We start from the raw sequence: 15064 nt of genomic DNA, 5'->3' as shown, positions 1-15064 counted from the left end.
TGCCCACTTTTCATTGGAAGCGAGGTGGATTTTTTTTTATTCTCTTCTGAAAAATTACCAGGATATTTATGCACAGTTTAAAGACATTTAGTAGGACACCTAATTTTTTTTTCCATCTTTAATGAGATTCAGAATTCAAGTGGGATAAATAAAACTTTACTAAACTTACCAGCTTATATTTGAGGGCAAAAACCTGCAGATCTGTTGTCTTCTTGCAGCAAACTTGGAACAATGCTCAGATGTCTGTTTCTTCATTGCTGAAAATGTATTTTTGTACCACTGAGCAGGCCTTATGAACTGCATACCTGCCCTGCAGGGCACTGAACCTGCAGACAAGAGAGTGGAGCTGCGTATAACTTCTCCATTTTCTCTTTTTTTCCAGTCTAACAGGCAACCAGCTAAGTTGAACCTTCTCACCTGCCAAGTAAAACCTAATGCCGAAGACAAAAAATCTTTTGACCTGATATCACGTGAGTCCTTTTTCTCTCTCTCGGTTATTGTGGCTTCTGACACCTGCACATTTCTATTCTCCAGGGCAGCAGCTTTTCCAAGCAGGGCTCCTCAGAGTTGGCATTGGAACAGTTTCTTGTTATTCCTGCATGCGCTGCTCTAGGAAGATGCCCCAGGTCTCTTAATGTCCACTGAGCCCACCTGCAGTTGACAAGGCATAGCAGTGTCGGATCTGACCAGCAATAGAATAGAATCTAGGATTTGTACATTGAACTAGACCAATGCTTGACTGTGAGTACACAGGTTTATCCCCCTGGAGAGATGTTTCGTAGTATATTCCCATTTCTGTCTTAGATCTACTGAATTATAGTTGTTGGTATGAGGCACAGACATAGTTTAAAAAAAAAAAAGCTGCTAGGTGATTGTAATGTGCACCTGTGGTTAAGAAGCACGCATGTAGACTTGGGAATGCAGATGTGCCACTATATCTGTACAACGAATTTGCCCAGAGTTATATCCCTGCAAAATCTAGCTCTTAAAGGAAAAATCATTTCCTTGCTTCCAAGCAGAACTGCCTTCAACCTCCGTGAACTGATGGCACTGCACCCTGTCACTCTTCTACTTCATGGTTCAGAGTTTGCTTTTCTCTTGTGATGAGAGAGCATAATGAGCTACCCACCCCACAGCCTGTTATAGCCTGTGCCCTCACAGTGTGTAAAAGGTTGGAGGGAGCTCTTCCTTTAGGCCAGCTACCTGTGCTTGTACTGATTCCCATGGGTGTGCCTACTGACCCACACTGTAGCTGAGAGGACACTTTGTAAAGAGAGGATGACGGTGCCAGTGAAGTGACTCTCATGAATATCCTGAAATCCTGCAACACTAATCTTAAGTATCTTTCCTTCTCTATCACAGCCCAGCAAGGCAGACCCACAGCCAAAGTGGATGATCTATGTATAGAAGCACAGAAATACTTTCTTGCCCTTTGAAACCCTTCTGATGCAGTTGTGTGAATAGTCCTGACCCAAAAGATAGAAACAGTCATGAGGCTCTTTAGGGGTAGTCGAAACTGTATTCTGCAGCATCTGTATGAAGTTTAGATTCCCTGTGATTTTCATGACCAAGAGATTTCTTGAGTTATTGATGAGAAAGAAATATGAAAATTTGGAATTATTTTATGACTGCAGAATCCATGAACCCCTAGTCTTGAGAATCTATAGGTTATTAATAATAGTTGGCAGTTAAATAGAGCATCTATTACATGCCAGGTGCCTTATATACATTATTGCTAATCCTCATGAAAGCCCTATGAGTTTTCCATCTTACAGAAGAAAAAACTGAGACTCCAAGAGGTTCAGTGACCTACAGAAGGTCACACAGCAATAAAGCAGGGATTCAACCAAAGCTCTCAGGCACTGCCACCCATGGCATGTTCTTTTTTGTTTTGTTTTGTTTTGGGTGTTTGTTTGTTTGTTTGTTTGTTTTGAGACAGTCTCACTCTGTCACCCAGGCTGCAGTGCTATGGTTCATTGCTTCAGCCTCCCAAGTGGCTGGGACCACAGGTGCATGCCACCATATTTGGCTAATTTTTAATTTTTTTGTAGAGGCAGGATCTCTGTATGTTGTTGAGGCTGGTCGCGAACTCCTAGGCTTAAGCAATCCTCCTGCCTCAACCTCCCAAAGTGTTAGGATTATAGCCATGAGCTGTAATATTAAGCATGGTGTGTTCTTTGACATACACATTGTCTCTCTCTCCAAGGGAGATGAAGGGTGTGATTGCCTAGCTTAGAGTAGTCACACAGGAAGTCCTCAGGATATGTTAGTTTGACCTGAATATATTGAGAAAGAGCTTCCCTCATGTACACCCAGCCCAAAGTATCCAAGTTAGGTCACTCCTTCCCTTACATGGATAGCAGAGATTGAGCCTTTCTTCCTGCAACCTGATTCAGCCAGAGAGCAGCCCCAACATCTAGGGCATAGTATGTCTAGTGTTGGGGGTGTTGGGGCTACCCCATGGTTAAGTCTCAGAACAAATGGGGAACAGTAAATGAATCATTTCTGAAAAGGAGATTTAAAAAAAAAAAAAAAAAAAAAAACACAGTAACAGTTGAATTGAAAATGAAACAGAAAATACTGAATTAGCTGGCACTTTCCAGTTTGTCATGGAAATCCATTTGGATCAAATAGGACTTTCCCCTCTCCTCACTGTTTATTCAAAAGCAGTGCCAGATGTTTGCATGGTATTTGTGGTTATTTTATTGTATTCTTGTTGCACTTAAGAAGAATAATCTTGACAGAATGAATCATGTAGCTGTTTTATTGCTGTGTGACCTTGTGTAAGTCACTGAACCTCTTGGAGCCTCAGTTTTTTTGTCTGTAAAATGAGAAACAGATAGAGCTTTTGTGAAGATTAGCAATAATATACACAAGGCACCTGATACATAATGGTATAAAACTAAAATAATATTAAAATTCTACTTTTACTGGTTTTCTTCCCAGGAACTTAAATCTGTGTTGTACCTGAAAGTACCCTGCTTTCTAAGGTTTCACTTATTTTTCTTTTTTTTTATTTTAGATAATAGAACATATCACTTTCAGGCGGAAGATGAGCAGGATTATGTAGCGTAAGTAGTTTTGAAATAAAGGTGCAACGCCTTGGATTGAAAAAGCACCTCTCTGTTTACAATATACATTAACATTTTCTTTTCATCTGTGAGAACCTCTCCTGGTGGCTCCATGCTTCTTTCTCGCCTGTGGGCCGTCACATGTTGCTCTTCTCTCTGTCTGTGGTTCTCCCTCTTGTCTACTCAATAAGCTCTGGTACCTCCTGCAAGATTCTGCTCAAGCCTCACCCTCTCTGGGGTTATAGCTCCCTACTCTCTGCCCGCGGCCTCTTCATAACCTTCTGTGATCCTGTGGTGCATGTCTGCAGCCCTCTAGAGACCAAGAGCTTTTTGAGGGCAAGGACCGTGCCTTATGCATCTTTTAATCACATCCCCTGCTCTCAAGAGGGGCCTTTGCTCAGTTTTTGGTGGCCAAACAGCCAGCCTACCTGGACACTTGACCGTTATTGTAAGAGGAGCAGGAGAGCCAGGCCCTAAAGGAAGGAAACTGGCATGTGCCTTTCACTGGGGTGAACAGAGTCAATAAAAGGGAGCTTGATACAGTGGAAAGAACCAGGTTGGTATCATATACTCCTGGGTTGGAGTTTTGCACTCACCTGACCAGGTATGCAACCTTAGATAGTCCGTAGCCCCTTTTTTAAAACACTAGCCCTGGTCCTGAGCTGTCTTTATTCCCTCTTCTTTCCTGTAGCCTGCCTAGACTGAAAAAGGCAGTGTGTGACTATTGCAAATCTCAGCTGCTTGGGGGAGGGACGTTTTTGTTAAAGTGGGCAATTATTGTTCACTTTTTTTTTTATTTCTAATGAGTACTTGGGGTAATTTGGACCAAGTTTTATAAACTATCAAACTTCCTGTCCCATCAGTGGCACAGAATACATGCTGTGTTCCTCTCTTATTTCTGGAGAGCCACAGAACTCTGCTCATACCCTTTTTGCCTTACACTCACCTCTTTTCTCTCTCCCACTCGCTTACTTGTTTTGTTATTGCTTACACACACACAGTCTTCTCTGGGGAATTTTACTCTTTTCCCATTTCAAAGGAGAAATGATAAAGGATCAGAAAGAGAAGAGAACATGGGTAGAAAAGATACAGAGTTGGGAGGAACAGGGTGGGGAAAGAAAACAGAGAGAGAAGGTAGAAAGACAAAGCAAAAGGAGGAGAAAGGTCTAATTAGCTATTCATTATTTGAATATTTAATGAATGCCAGCTGTATTCCAAGACTATGCAAAGCCTTGAGAATACAGCATTAAATTAGTTGGAGCCCCTGCCCTGAAGGAACTGCATCTCTACTGCAGGAGGCTGTCAGTATGACATGGTGCAGGTGCTAAGTGTAAGGACAGAGGAGGCCATGTGCTGGAGGAATAGACTCGGGGCACACACTCTCATGGCTTCCTGGGGTTGTTGCTCAGAGATGACTTCCAAGAGGAAGGTAAGCCTGAGCTGGCTCATGAACGTAGGGGAAGGTTGTAAATACTCTATGCTCCAGGCAGGAGGCTCTGATGGCACAGAAACAGGAGGATGGAATAGGAAGGAAGTGATTGATGACTTGGTGTTATGGGTATAGAGTTGGTAGACTGAAAGGTGACTAGAAGTCAATGAGGAAGAAGTCAGAGGCTTGGCCCTCCACCCACAGATTCAGAGAGGTACTATTTATAGTAAAAATGGGTAATAGTTATTGAGATGTTACGTACTAAATGCACTTCATGTCTTACTAATCCTCACAACCCCAGAAAGTAGGGACTTTTGTCCCTAGTTTGCAAATGAGGAAACAGAGGCACAATGTGCCCGTGGTAACAGTCCTATTAAGCTAGGGTTTGAACCCAGACAGAATTCCACAGTCACCTTGGAATATTGTTTCTCCTTCTCCGATTTCATTCTCTCCTCCTCATTTCCCTTTCTCAAAACCCTAAGTGAAACACAGGTGAGTAATTTGGGTGAGGCAGGGAACACAACCACTTTCTGTTTGCTCCCTTATGACTCAAACTCAGGCCTTCAATATTTTATTTACTGTTAGGACTTACAGGTAATTCAGTCCCAGTTTTGTTAAGAGATTGGTTTCCTGCCCATGATACTTAACATTTTTCACTAAAAGAATTACGTGGCCCATCCTGAAGTTGTGCATTTTGCACTTTGCAGTTTTGTTTTGTTTTTGAGACAAGGTCTCACTCTGTCACACATGCTGGAGTGCAGTGGCGTGATTATAGCTCACTTGCAGCCTCAGTCCTCAGTCTCCCAGGCTCAGGTGATCCTCCTGTCTCAGCCTTGCAAGTAGCTAGTGCTACAAGCATGCATCACCATGCCCAGCTAATTTTCGTTTCTTTTTTTTTTCAGTAGCCATGAGATCTTGCTGTTGTTACCCAGGCTGGCCTCAAACTCCTGAGCTCAAGCCATCCTCCCACCTCAACCCCACAAAGTGCGGGGATTACAGGCATGAGCTACAGTGACCAGCCTGCATTCTGTCTGGGTGCTGGTGGTGAGAGGGGAACTTTGTTTTGAGTGCTGTAGGAGGTAATGGCAGTCCGCAAAGAAAGCACATGCCCCAGAGGGAAGCCTTAGTTCTTCACTTACCTCCAGGTTACATAGAGGCAGTTTCACTGCATCATTGAGTTTATTTTTCATATGAAAGTGTTCGATGAAATTGAATGAAAAAATTTCTTCTCACTGAGGAAAGTTCACAAAGAGCAGATGCATGTTAGACTCATTTGGCTGCTTGTCCAGGCTCTGCAGGCTAGTGGCTTTTTTTTTTTTTCCAGAGTCTCGCTCTGTCGCCCAGGCTGGAGTGCAGTGGCGCGATCTCGGCTTACTGCAACCTATGCCTCCTGGGTTCAAGGAATTCTGCTGCCTCAACCTTGCGAGTACCTGGAACTACAGGCGCGTGCCACCACGCCTGGCTAATTTTTTTGTATTTTTAGTAGAGATGGGGTTTCACCTTGTTAGCCAGGATGGTCTCGATCTCCTGACCTCGTGATTTGCCCACCTCGGCCTCCCAAAGTGCTGGGCTTACAGGCGTGAGCGTGGCTTTTTTTTAAAAAACGAGATCTATGTTGCTCAGGCTGGACTTGAACTCCTAGGCTAGAGCGATCTTCCCGCTTCAGCTTCCACAGTAGCTGGGACTACATGCATGCACTATGGTGGTTAGTGGCTTTTTAACCTTAGGCAGATCATCTGGCTTCAGTCTTCTCATCAGTAAGATGGGATTATGTACCTCGATTGCAGGATTTTGAGAGGATAAGATATGTAAAGCCCTTAGCACAGTGCCAAGTTATTTTTTATCTTATAAAACTCAAAGCGACTTTTAAAGTATTAAAATACAATTATGCATTCTTTATGCTTTTGAGTATGCTTGTTACTTGAAAATAATTTAAAAGTTAAAAAATGTCACAAATGATCACCGTGAGTCTTGGTCCTTTTGAAATTTAGCCATTTCATTCTACCAAATTTGAATTATTTTCTCTAGAAAATTATCCTTTAAATATACTTTTTCTGATTATCATGACAAACTTCTTTATTTATTTGTCATGAGCTCCTGAGTAAAGAGGCAAATGGAAGGAACTCGGAAAAAGTGAGTCAACAAAAGTGTTTTATTATCCCCATCTGGTCTGACACAATCCAGCCTAGGACCTTCGGCAAGTCATATAACTTCAGTTTCCTCATCTATAAAGTATTATAAACCCTAACTTAGAGGCTGTTAGGAGATTCTACAGGTTGAGTGTCCCTTATTTGAAATGCTTGGGACCACAACTGTTTTGGATTTCGAATGTGGGGTGTTCAATCTATATGTTAAAAATTGTAAGTATTTGGTACATAGTAGATACTGGCCAATATTAGCCAAATGCTAGAATGCCTGAGGAAAGCAAAATAGAGGCTTTGCAGTCAAGTGAAAAATCCAGTAACATCAGTGCTGCTGATAAAATGCAGTAATCGGTCCTGTTGAACCCAGGTTCTTGATTTGTTTTTAACAAAACAATTTCTAGTTTCTAACTTCAGACTAACTGATATAAAAAAAATACTGTTTTAATCTTCTAAAAGGTACAAAATTCCCCCATTCCTTCTGCATATGAATTCCTAGACTGTTGGTTTTGAAATGTTCAGTTTTCTGTGTCACAGTAGAAGTTAAGCTGTGTATGTGCGTTTCTCCCAACATACTGAAGGTGAGCGCCACCTAGAGTCAAAGGTGTGACTTGCATTGTTCACATACTCCAAAAACATAATTTGGTGTTTAATTCTTATGCTGTCACTATTGCTTATTCAGTCTTTTGTATAGTGTTTTGTTTCATATCTATTTCATTCAATGATATACAAAAAATCGACTCAGTTCTGAACCTCTGTATTGTCTGTTGAGAATAAAGATTAGCTGTCTATATAGTAAATAAAAAAATTAAAACCAAACACCGCATATTCTCACTCATAGGTGGGAATTGAACAATGAGAACACATGGACACAGGAGGGGGAACATCACACTCCGGGGACTGTTGTGGGGTGGGGGGAGGGGGGAGGGACAGCATTAGGAGATATACCTAATGCTAAATGACGAGTTAATGGGTGCAGCACACCAACATGGCACATGGATACATATGTAACTAACCTGCACATTGTGCACATGTATCCTAAAACTTAAAGTATAATAATAATAATAAAATAAAAATAATAAAAAAATTAAAAAATTAACACTGGTTTGGAAATGTTTTTTATTTTCTTTTTAAAAAATAAATTTGGCTTTTTTCTCATTCATGAAAGTAGTACAATTTCATTATAGTTTTGAAAAATTATAGAAAGGCACAAAGTCAAGCAATTCCTCTACCAGTTGTTTATATAGAAAATCACTTAAGAGACAACCACTATTGACGTACTGGTGAAATTCCTTTTAGCCTTTAATACATACATATATTTAAATTTGGGATTATATCATTACATTAGCCCGTTCTCACACTGCTATAAAGAAATACCCTAGACTGGGTAATTTTTAAAAGGAAAGAAGTTTAATTGACTTACAGTTCCACATGGCTGGGGAGGCCTAAGGAGACTTACAATTATGGTGGAAGGGCAGCAAACATGTCTTTTTTCACATGGCAGCAAGAGAGAGAAGTGTGTGGAGCAAAGAGGGAAGAGCCACTTATAAAACCATCAGATCTCAACTCACTCACTATCATGAGAACAGCATGGGGGAAACCGCCACCTTGATCCAATCACCTCCCTCACGGGTCTCTCCCCAGACACGTGGGGATTATGGGATTACGATTCAAGATGAGATTTGGATGAGGACACAAATCCAAACCATATCAATCATATAATAGGGTTTTTTGTTGTTGATTTCACAAAACACTATATTATGAGCATTTATCCAGTGTCACCCAAAAATTATTTGAAAATGTACACTTTAATGCCTGCTTAACTGTTCTGCTTTATGGTTATTTCATGCCTTATTAATCAACTCCCTGTTGTTGGATTTTTAGGTTATTTTAGTAGCAAAGGGTTATTTTGGGACATATGGTAGTCATACTGTGTATAAGTAAATAATCTGCAGTCTTCATTTAATATTATAAATGTCATCATGTTTCCATGTGAATATGCCTTTTTCATAAGTATAAATTTTTATGGCTGCTAACGAAATATCCCTTCATTTTCACTGTTAAGTGTCCCCACTGACATGGACTTGCAGAAAATACATACCTTTTGCTAAACTCCTTTTCCTGGCGCCTCTCCATTTCTCATCATTTCTTTCTCATCCTTGCATTGGATGGGTCCCTCACTGAGTCCTCTCCATTCCAACATTCGCTTTATTCAATATGCCCACACGGAAATGCAGTCTCCTTGTATATTCGTTCAAGTCCTCAGTTATATTGATTTTTTACTTTTCTCATCCGCTCCTCTCCTCTGTCTCATTTTCCCCTGTGTGTCACTTTCCATTCTTTAACTCTCACCTTCCTTCAAGTTTGATTTCTTTGTTTTTCCTCACTTTATTGCTATTTGGAAGGGGGCTTCTCTTTTGGAATTACTTGACAAAAGTAGATTTTTTTTGCAGTGGCAAAAAAAAAAAAAAAAATGGCCATGCTCTTATAAAGGTTTTTTACTCTTATGTTTTTACCAACAGATGGATATCAGTATTGACAAATAGCAAAGAAGAGGCCCTAACCATGGCCTTCCGTGGAGAGCAGAGTGCGGGAGAGAACAGCCTGGAAGACCTGACAAAAGCCATTATTGAGGATGTCCAGCGGCTCCCAGGGAATGACATTTGCTGCGATTGTGGCTCATCAGGTTTTTGTCCCCATATTTAAACGAGCTTTTACAACATCCTTTCTCTTCCTGTAGAATATAGAATGATCTAGTTATTGAAAAGCCTTAACCCCTATGGACACACTCACATACACACACAAAACACGTATTCCCGACGTGATTTTTCCTACCACTGAGCTGCTTTTACCTATGCTGTTTTCTCTACCTGGAAAGCCCCCTCTTACTCTCCTAGATGTCACTGCCAAAATACTACCTTTCCTATAAGATCCAGGTATATAAGCACCGTGGACATTATGGAGAGAGTAGGGGGCATGGAGTCCACATTTTGTATCACTGTCCACCACTCCCAGCCTGGACAATCTCACACTGAGTCCCTTTAGTATTCTGATTCGTAGTTTCCTTATCCTAAAAAATGGGTCAGTAAACCTCTTGCTATGGCACGGTGGCTCACACCTGTGATCCCAGCACTTTGGGAGGCTGAGGCGGGCGGATCACTTGAGGTCAGGAGTTCAAGACCAGCGTGGCCAACATGGTGAAACCCCATCTCTATTAAAAATACAAAAACTAGCTGGGCAAGGTGGCGGGCACCTGTAATCCCAGCTACTTGGGAGGATAAGGCAGAAGAATCACTTGAACCCGGGAGGCAGAGGTTGCAGTGAGCCAAGATTGCACCATTGCACTCTAGCCTGGGCGACAGAGCGAAACTGTCTCAAAAAAAAAAAGAAAAAAGAAATGGTGCATGTGAAATCAACTGAAATGTGGTACCTGATTTTCCTTCCTTCCTACTCAGCGACACCTTCCCTAACCTCTATATTATATTGAAGTTGCCTTCTCCCAAAGTTTTATTTTCAAATAGCACTATATTGCCAGTGTAGTGGCAACAGCTAACATTGAGTGTTCCCACTGTACTGAGAATCATGCTAGGTGTTTTGCTTATCTCAGTGAATCCTTGCAGAACCCCTGTGAGCAAGATCCCAATATTCTCATTTTACAGATGAGGAAACTGGGACTCAGAGAGGTTGAATGACTTGCATAAGGTCACACAGCTAGTAGGAATCAGAACAAGGATGCAAACCTGGTATTCTTAAGCACTATGATATAATTTTTTTACTGTTTTACTTGTGAAACTGGATTTTCTACACAAGAAGCCATAAGCACCTCAGAGAGAAGTCTCAGATTTTCTGCCATTATTGTGTACATGTATGATAGTGACACACATAGTGTCAGGAAATGGCAAGCAGGTAGTAAAATCTCAGGCATTGACCAGTCAGGAAGAAGCTTGACCCAGAGAGAGAAACCTGAAGATTTGGCTAACATGGAAGTAATAGTTCCCATTGTTCTAGGGCCATTGGAGGTTGTAGAAAAAAGGCCTTAGGTCACTGAAAGAAACATTTGGTGTTCAATATTTACAGCTGTCTTATTACTAAGAAATGCTCATGGGGAGGCCATGACCAAGTACTGTTGAGGTTAATGTTAGTTGCAACTTGGAGGTTAATGATGGCTGTAGCATCCACCCCCCTGTGAGCATTACTTAATAGACCTTCAATCCATCACTGTCAGAGGTGATAGTGGCAGTGAGGGAACATCTCTCACAGGCCTAGAGGTGTTGCATAGGATCTCTTAAGAAAAGCCTTTCTCACTTTTTCACAAGGATAAAGTGCTTAATTTTGTTTTCAATTCAGTTTCAAAGGGAAACTTTTATGGTAGCCCCTAGGCTAAACCTCAGGAGTCCATTTCTTCCATTTAAGTCTTTCCTTCATAGTTCTTAACAATTTGTACTACTATTGTTTTAGCTTCCTCTGTAGTTGGCACACTAAAATCAGATGTCTTCTTTGTTTCATTGTCTTCAAAATTCTTTCCACAGAACCCACCTGGCTTTCAACTAACTTGGGTATTTTGACCTGTATAGAATGTTCTGGCATCCATAGGGAAATGGGGGTTCATATTTCTCGCATTCAGTCTTTGGAACTAGACAAATTAGGAACTTCTGAACTCTTGGTAAGTAGTGACCTGTACTTGGGAAGAATGATATTATTGTCACGAGTAACTTTAATATATTGTTTTGGATTTTTTTTGTATGTCTGCTGAGTACAAAGAATTATAATTCCTGAATTTTGTGAGTTTGCATAGATGTTTAAAATGTAACTTTTGTGGTGTGTAATGTTGACTTTCTATTTCCTGTTTGAAGAAAGGATGAATCATACATGTCTATAAGTAGCTCAGTGAAATTGGCTCTTTTGTTTTGGGATGGTCTTCTTCAAAACTACATTTTTCTTTATGAATTAGTTTTCATATAACTCGCAGAAATAGCAGTTAAACTCAAATGTTCACATTACCTCATGTCTTCTGTTGTAAATAATGACTAAAGAGTTTATCTCAATTTTATTTTTATTATTTCTAAGTTTGTAAAAGTACACATGAATTACGAGTGGCTTAACTGTTGTCATAAAACCAGCTACTCTTGAACCCATAACTTCTTTAGGTAGTAAGGGAAGAAATTGTGTGAAGTTGTGGTGCTTAGCTTCTTAATCCAAAAAAGGGGTTATGTACACTTAAACTTGTTTTCCTTTAACCTCTGCCCTTCCCATCCTGAGTCACCCAGATTTGGAGTTGTCATCAGGTCCAAATTGCTCCCCGAGATATACCAAAATACAGAAGGGAAGCCTACTTGGCATCCCCCAAGTAGGATGCCTACTGGACAAATGCCCTGTTTTGCATAATTTTAACACCTGGTGCACTGTGAGAGAGTCTTTGTACTAAGAGTGAAATTTTTAAAGTATGACTTCTCAGACAGGAAGCTCACCCTTGAGCAGAACCTGAATGAACCTGGGCTCAAAAAAAAGCTGAAAGTCTAGCTTATCATTAGCCTTAACCAAAAAGGGCAGTTAGTGATCCAACCAGCAGTCCTGGCCATCTGAGCATTCACTAAGCAATCGTGATCTGCCTTGTGTTCTATGCACAATACAAGACATTCCTTCTAATTTAGAAAGGAGGAAGTTACCATGCTGATACGCGGCTCCCTGATTCACTTCAGGATTACAGAGAAAAGACACAGACCTAATACCTGTAACACATTCTTCTTTAGTGCAGAAATGATGTCCCTCATCTCCTTGACCTGTATTAATGAAATCCAGTTTGACAACAAGAAAGAGGAAAGTCCAAATCCTAAACATTTGCCATGCAATAAACCCAAGATTTTTTCCCTCAAAGACGTGGTTGCATGTATGTTTTTTAAACTTTGCATCCCAAAATTACATAAAATGATTAGAGGCCCTTCAGAACAAATTTTCTTAGAATGCTCTTGAACCCAGAAGCAAAATGCTTCCTGGGTCCTCTGCTGCCTGCAGCATCTTAATCTGTACCCAAATATAAAGTAATCCTATGTCCTTTTCTGTCCTGGGAGTAAATTTGTTCAATATAAAAAGGAAACGTGATGGTGGTTGAAAAGCTATTGCTGTTCATTAAAAGTTTAACCTTGACTCACATATGGAGCCTGCTCTCTGTAATCTCAGATAGTTTGTATGTATGTAGGACCAGATTCTGTTCTAGCATATATCACATATTTGTAGACATGATTGATTTCCTTGTCAGTGGCCCCTAGACTATGAGCACCTATGGAAAGGGAACATAGTTTACCCATCTCTGCATTTCCAGCACTTAGTTTGGTGCTTGGCACATAGTAGATGCTCAGTAAATATTTGTTGACCAGATGGACGGTGGTTTGTATTATAAGTCAAATGAGGGAAAATACATATTCATAAATCTCAAAAGCAAATAATAGGAGACTTTTAACTAGTAGCAAAGAGTTTGCTATATTGTGGTTTGTTTGTTTTTTCTGTTACAGCTGGCCAAGAATGTAGGAAACAATAGTTTTAATGATATTATGGAAGCAAATTTACCCAGCCCCTCACCAAAACCCACCCCTTCAAGTGATATGTAAGTATTTCTGATATATTGAACTTTTTTTTAACCATTCTATAATTGTTTTTCTACCCTCCCAAAAAACTTCTTAGTTTTTTTTTTTTTTTTTTGGCTGGGCACAGTGGCTCACGCCTGTAATCCTAGCACTTTGGGGAGCCGAGGCAAACGGATCACGAGGTCAGGAGATCAAGACCATCCTGGCTAACACGGTGAAACCTGTCTCTATTAAAAATTTTTAAAAAATTAGCCGGGCGTGGTGGCAGGCACTTGTAGTCCCAGCTACTTGGGAGGCTGAGGCAGGAGAATGGCATGAACCCAGGAGGCGGAGCTTGCAGTGAGCCAAGATCGCACCCGTGCACTCCAGCCTGGGCAACAGTGCGAGACTCCATCTAAAAAAAAAAAAAAAAGTCTTTAGTTTTTTACAGTGTTTGTTTGTTTGTTTGTTTGTTTGTTTTCCAGAGCAAACCCCATTGTCAGGGGAAAGCAGAACAAAGAAAAATATTTAGAAATGTATTTCCAGGATGCACAGATTCTTTTCACCCTCATCTTCCCCTAGGTAGTTGCAGCTGAGCACCTGCTCTGTAAAGCACAGATTGTCATTGGGGCAGTTCTCTCAAAAACATGGCATATTGTGATGAGTAAGAGACATTCAGAGACAATGGAAGATTCCTGTTAGCCTGGCAAAAATCCAAATGCCTAAAAACCCACTCAGCAAGACTGTGGGGAAACTGACATTCTGTCTCATAATATTGCCAGTGGGAGTACAAAATGGTACACTATGAAAAACAAATTAACCATATTTACCAAAATTATAAATGTACTTACCCTTTGACTCGGCAGTCCCACTCCTGGGAATTTATTCCTATTCTGTAATACAAAAAGATCAGGAACAAAACAAGTATCCATCTGTAGACATCTGATGAAATACTCTATGGTAGAGCCACACAACAGAACACTATGCAGATGAAAAAAAAAAAAGCACAAATTACACTGAAAAGGCTTTTCAAAAGTTAATTTGATCGTAAAACTACCATGAACAAATAAGACCTAAGTTTTACTTTACCAGCTTGATAACAGCAAGTGCTCAAGCACATACACAGTGCAGTCTTGCCCACACCAGCATTTTTTAAATGTTTGCATGACCCAAACCTTGAAGGCACGGCTGCCAGATGACTGTCATAACAACATGGATTTTTATGTCCTGTTTCTCATGTGGGAAGCAGCATCAGCGCCACCTGGTCAGCTTTGTGCCTCATCTAGTCATTTGGCCTCTGTAAGACTTTCGCCTTCAAAATGTCTGATTCTCCAGTATCTCTAATGTAGTGGTTAAGGTCATAGATTTTGAAGCCAGACTGCTGGAATTCATATCATAGCTCTACCACTTCCTAAACTATGTGAACTTGGACAAGTGACTTTTATTGTCTGTGCCTTAGTTTCCTCATCCAGAACATATGTCTACCTCATAGGGTTGTGGCAACAATTAAGGTGCTTGAATAAAAAGTGCTTGGAGCAGTATTTGGTCTATAGTTAGTGCTGTATAAGTATCTTATTCTTATTATTGGTCTATAGTAAGTGCTGTATAAGTATTTACTACTACTACTATTATTACTTCCTTGTTTGGCCAGTGACCCAGAGGCATAAAGTGAACCTCTTGTAACATGCAGTTTGATCACTCATTTAGTTGTTGATCAAATCCTTATGAGGCAGCTTCCCTAATTCATGCATTCTTGTAGGTGCTGAAGATACAGTAGCAAACAAGACAGAGTTTCTGTCCTGCTTACATTCTGAGGAGACAAAAACACAGGGAATTAAAAAGTCAGTAATACAATTACACATT

General features: G+C 40.5%; 1 protein-coding gene across 9 annotated transcripts in view; it reads left to right on the top strand.

The window, feature by feature from the left end:
- ASAP1 (ArfGAP with SH3 domain, ankyrin repeat and PH domain 1) overlaps window positions 1–15064 on the top strand; it is a 395575-nt gene that overhangs the window by 310140 nt on the left and 70371 nt on the right. For all 9 annotated transcript variants that reach the window (XM_055287244.2, XM_055287246.2, XM_055287247.2 and 6 more), the window contains 5 exons: window positions 383–470; window positions 3023–3071; window positions 9164–9327; window positions 11171–11304; window positions 13151–13242. In XM_055287244.2, coding sequence (XP_055143219.1) covers window positions 383–470; window positions 3023–3071; window positions 9164–9327; window positions 11171–11304; window positions 13151–13242 — 527 coding nt within the window. The remainder of the gene's footprint in view (window positions 1–382; window positions 471–3022; window positions 3072–9163; window positions 9328–11170; window positions 11305–13150; window positions 13243–15064) is intronic.

Source organism: Symphalangus syndactylus, chromosome 7 (assembly GCF_028878055.3).
Source record: "Symphalangus syndactylus isolate Jambi chromosome 7, NHGRI_mSymSyn1-v2.1_pri, whole genome shotgun sequence".
In the NCBI taxonomy this organism is placed as follows: domain Eukaryota; kingdom Metazoa; phylum Chordata; class Mammalia; order Primates; family Hylobatidae; genus Symphalangus; species Symphalangus syndactylus.
Note: the sequence above shows the minus strand (reverse complement) of the source record. Positions and strands in the feature narration are given on the sequence as shown.